Source organism: Octopus bimaculoides, chromosome 4 (genome assembly GCF_001194135.2).
Source record: "Octopus bimaculoides isolate UCB-OBI-ISO-001 chromosome 4, ASM119413v2, whole genome shotgun sequence".
In the NCBI taxonomy this organism is placed as follows: Eukaryota; Metazoa; Mollusca; class Cephalopoda; order Octopoda; family Octopodidae; genus Octopus; species Octopus bimaculoides.
In genome coordinates, this window is record NC_068984.1 from 141,693,707 (window position 1) to 141,696,466 (window position 2,760).

General features: G+C 44.3%; 1 protein-coding gene across 8 annotated transcripts in view; it reads right to left on the bottom strand.

Annotated features, from left to right (window-relative positions):
• Nucleotides 1-2,760, bottom strand: part of LOC106872024 (mucin-17) — a 136,842-nt gene that overhangs the window by 41,875 nt on the left and 92,207 nt on the right. For all 8 annotated transcript variants that reach the window (XR_008264015.1, XM_014918843.2, XM_014918845.2 and 5 more), the window contains exon 2: nucleotides 1,391-1,458. Coding sequence is in view for 7 of the 8 variants with exons in the window: in XM_014918843.2 (XP_014774329.1) it covers nucleotides 1,391-1,421 (31 nt within the window). In the remaining variant the exon portion in view is untranslated. The remainder of the gene's footprint in view (nucleotides 1-1,390; nucleotides 1,459-2,760) is intronic.

Sequence of the window (2,760 nt, forward strand, 5' to 3'; positions counted from 1 at the left end):
GGGGGAGTTGTTTGAGACTGAAATAAACCTGTTAAGATAAACACCCCCAAACAGCTGTCTGCTGTGACCTAGCCTGGAATCTGGATTGCTGGTGGTAGCCGATACACACACACACACATACAACATTTACTTGAGCAAGTACAGCATCATCATCATCATCAACACTTCTACCCTACCCCATCCACCCATCCACCCTTCGACACCACAACCTCTGCCACCACCACTGATGTGAGGTGTAGCCATTACAACAGCAACATCAGATACTAACACCTGCACCACCACATTTTGAATTACCAACCACCGATACATCCCCAACCCCAGCATCCACTACATCAACATTACTTGCGCTGCCGCCACCACCACCGCCCCTACCGCCGCCACCACCACCTAATGAATCTGCAACTTCCGAAATAGTATCCCACAAGGATTTATCCTCTCAGCCCTTTTAACACTTGCTTGTCTGAACTTTCCACACAATACACACACACACACACACACGTCCTCAAATCATCATCATCATCATCATCATCATCATCATCATCATCATCATCATCATCATCACATGACATCTGTTTTCCATGCTGGCACGTGTTGGTTCGACCAAAGCTGGTAAGAAGCCAGAGAGTTGCACTGGGCTCCAGGGTCTGTTTTGGCAAGGTTTGAATGGCTGGATGCCCTCCTAAATACCAACCACGCTACAAAGTGTACTGGGTGCCTTTTATGTGGCACCTTCACCTGTGCTTTTTAGGTGGCACCATGATGAGTGCTTTCCACGTGACATCAGCAGAAGTTCTTTTCATGTAGCACTTAGCACCAGTGCTGTTTATGTGGCTCCAGCACCAGTGCTTTTGAATGGAACCAGCAAAGGTAGACGACAACACGCTCACACCCTCCTACAACCCACATCCCTCACATTCCGCAGCTAAACAATACATTTCTTGATCAGTCTTAATGCAAGAATTGTGGCCAAATTTTCATTGTGAGTTTAATATCTCTTTCTCCTAAGGCGGAAAGCTAGCAGAAATTTTAGCACACTGGGCGAAATGCCTAGTGGTATTTCGTCTGCCGTTACGTTCTGAGTTCAAATTCCGCCGTGGTCGACTTTGCCTTTCATCCTTTCGGGGTCGATAAATTAAGTACCAGTTACGCACTGGGGTCGATGTAATCGACTTAATCCCTTTGTCTGTCCTTGTTTGTCCCCTCTATGTTTAGCCTCTTGTGGGCAATAAAGAAATAAGAATCGTTAGCACACCGGGCGAAATGCTTAGTGATATTTCACCTCGAATACGAAAAGGGAGGATGGACAGGGTCAGAATGACTTTGATCATAAGGTTTACTGGTTCAGCGTTGACCTAGGGCTAAACAACAAGGGCCGGTTTGATTGTCTTACCTTTCTTTTTGTGTCCTTTCTGTATAGACATTGTTCTCTGATACAGCAGCACGGATCAATCTGAAACCCTGCAAAGACAAAACAAAACATCATCATCATCATCATCAACATCAACATCACCACCACCACCACCGCTTCCTGTCCCTTCTCAAACATTATCATCATTATTATTATTATCACCAACATCACTGTTATTGTCACACATCATTATTATTATTATTATTATTGTTATTATCAGTTTCAGTCTAGGAAATCCACTCACAAAGCTTTGTTCGACTTGGGGCTATAATGGAAAACATACATACCCAAGGTGACATGTAGCAGGATTGAACCTGAAATCATTGCAGTTGGGAAGCAAACTTCTTAACCACGACCGATGCCAGTACCGCCTGACTGGCCCTTGTGCCAGTGGCACATAAAAAGCACCCACTACACTCTGGGAGTGGTTGGCATTAGGAAGAGCATCCAGCTGTAGAAACTTTACCGAATTTGATTGGAGCCTGGTGCAGCCTTCTGGCTTGCCAGCCCTCAGTCAAACTGTCCAACCCATGCCAGCATGGAAAGTGGACGTTAAACGACGATGATGATGATGACAGTCACACCTGTGCCAACATCATAATCCTCATCATACATCATCATTAAACAACACCATGACTGAACTCCCTTTGTATCCTAAACAATCCATCACACACAGACGCACACACACACACACACACACACACGTTCCGGAAGCAAGCACAGCAATTCTTCCCCAATCTCCACCTTTGGTTCCACACACTCAGCTACCACAATCACCTGACAAACAATTCCTCAACTTTCCACAGGACCACCACCTCCAAATGATTGTTTCAATATACTCACTCACGCATCAATGAAGAATTCAAAAACCAAAATATTTTCACAAAAAAAAAACAAAAACATATTCACAAAAATGTCTAATAGAACTGCATCACCAGGAAATAGAAAGATCTTCAGAATTCAACATTTCTGTACAACATCGGTTCTCAAAGTGGATGCTACCACCACCCCCCGGTGGGTATTGCGATGGTCCAGTGGGTGCTGGTGCCTAAGAGAGCGATAGAGAAAAAGGAGGCGCTGGGAAGAAGGCAGTGGATTGGGGGTCACTATGAATTTATTATAATATTATTATAGTATTGTATACAAATTATATAATATTATAAGGAGTGGCTGTGTGGTAAGTAGCTTGCTTACCAACCACATGGTTCCGGGTTCAGTCCCACTGCATGGCATCTTGAGCAAGTGTCTCCTACTATAGCCACGGGCCGACCAAAGTCTTGTGAGTAGATTTGGTAGACGGAAACTGAAAGAAGCCCGTCGTATATATGTGTATATATATATATGTGTGTGTG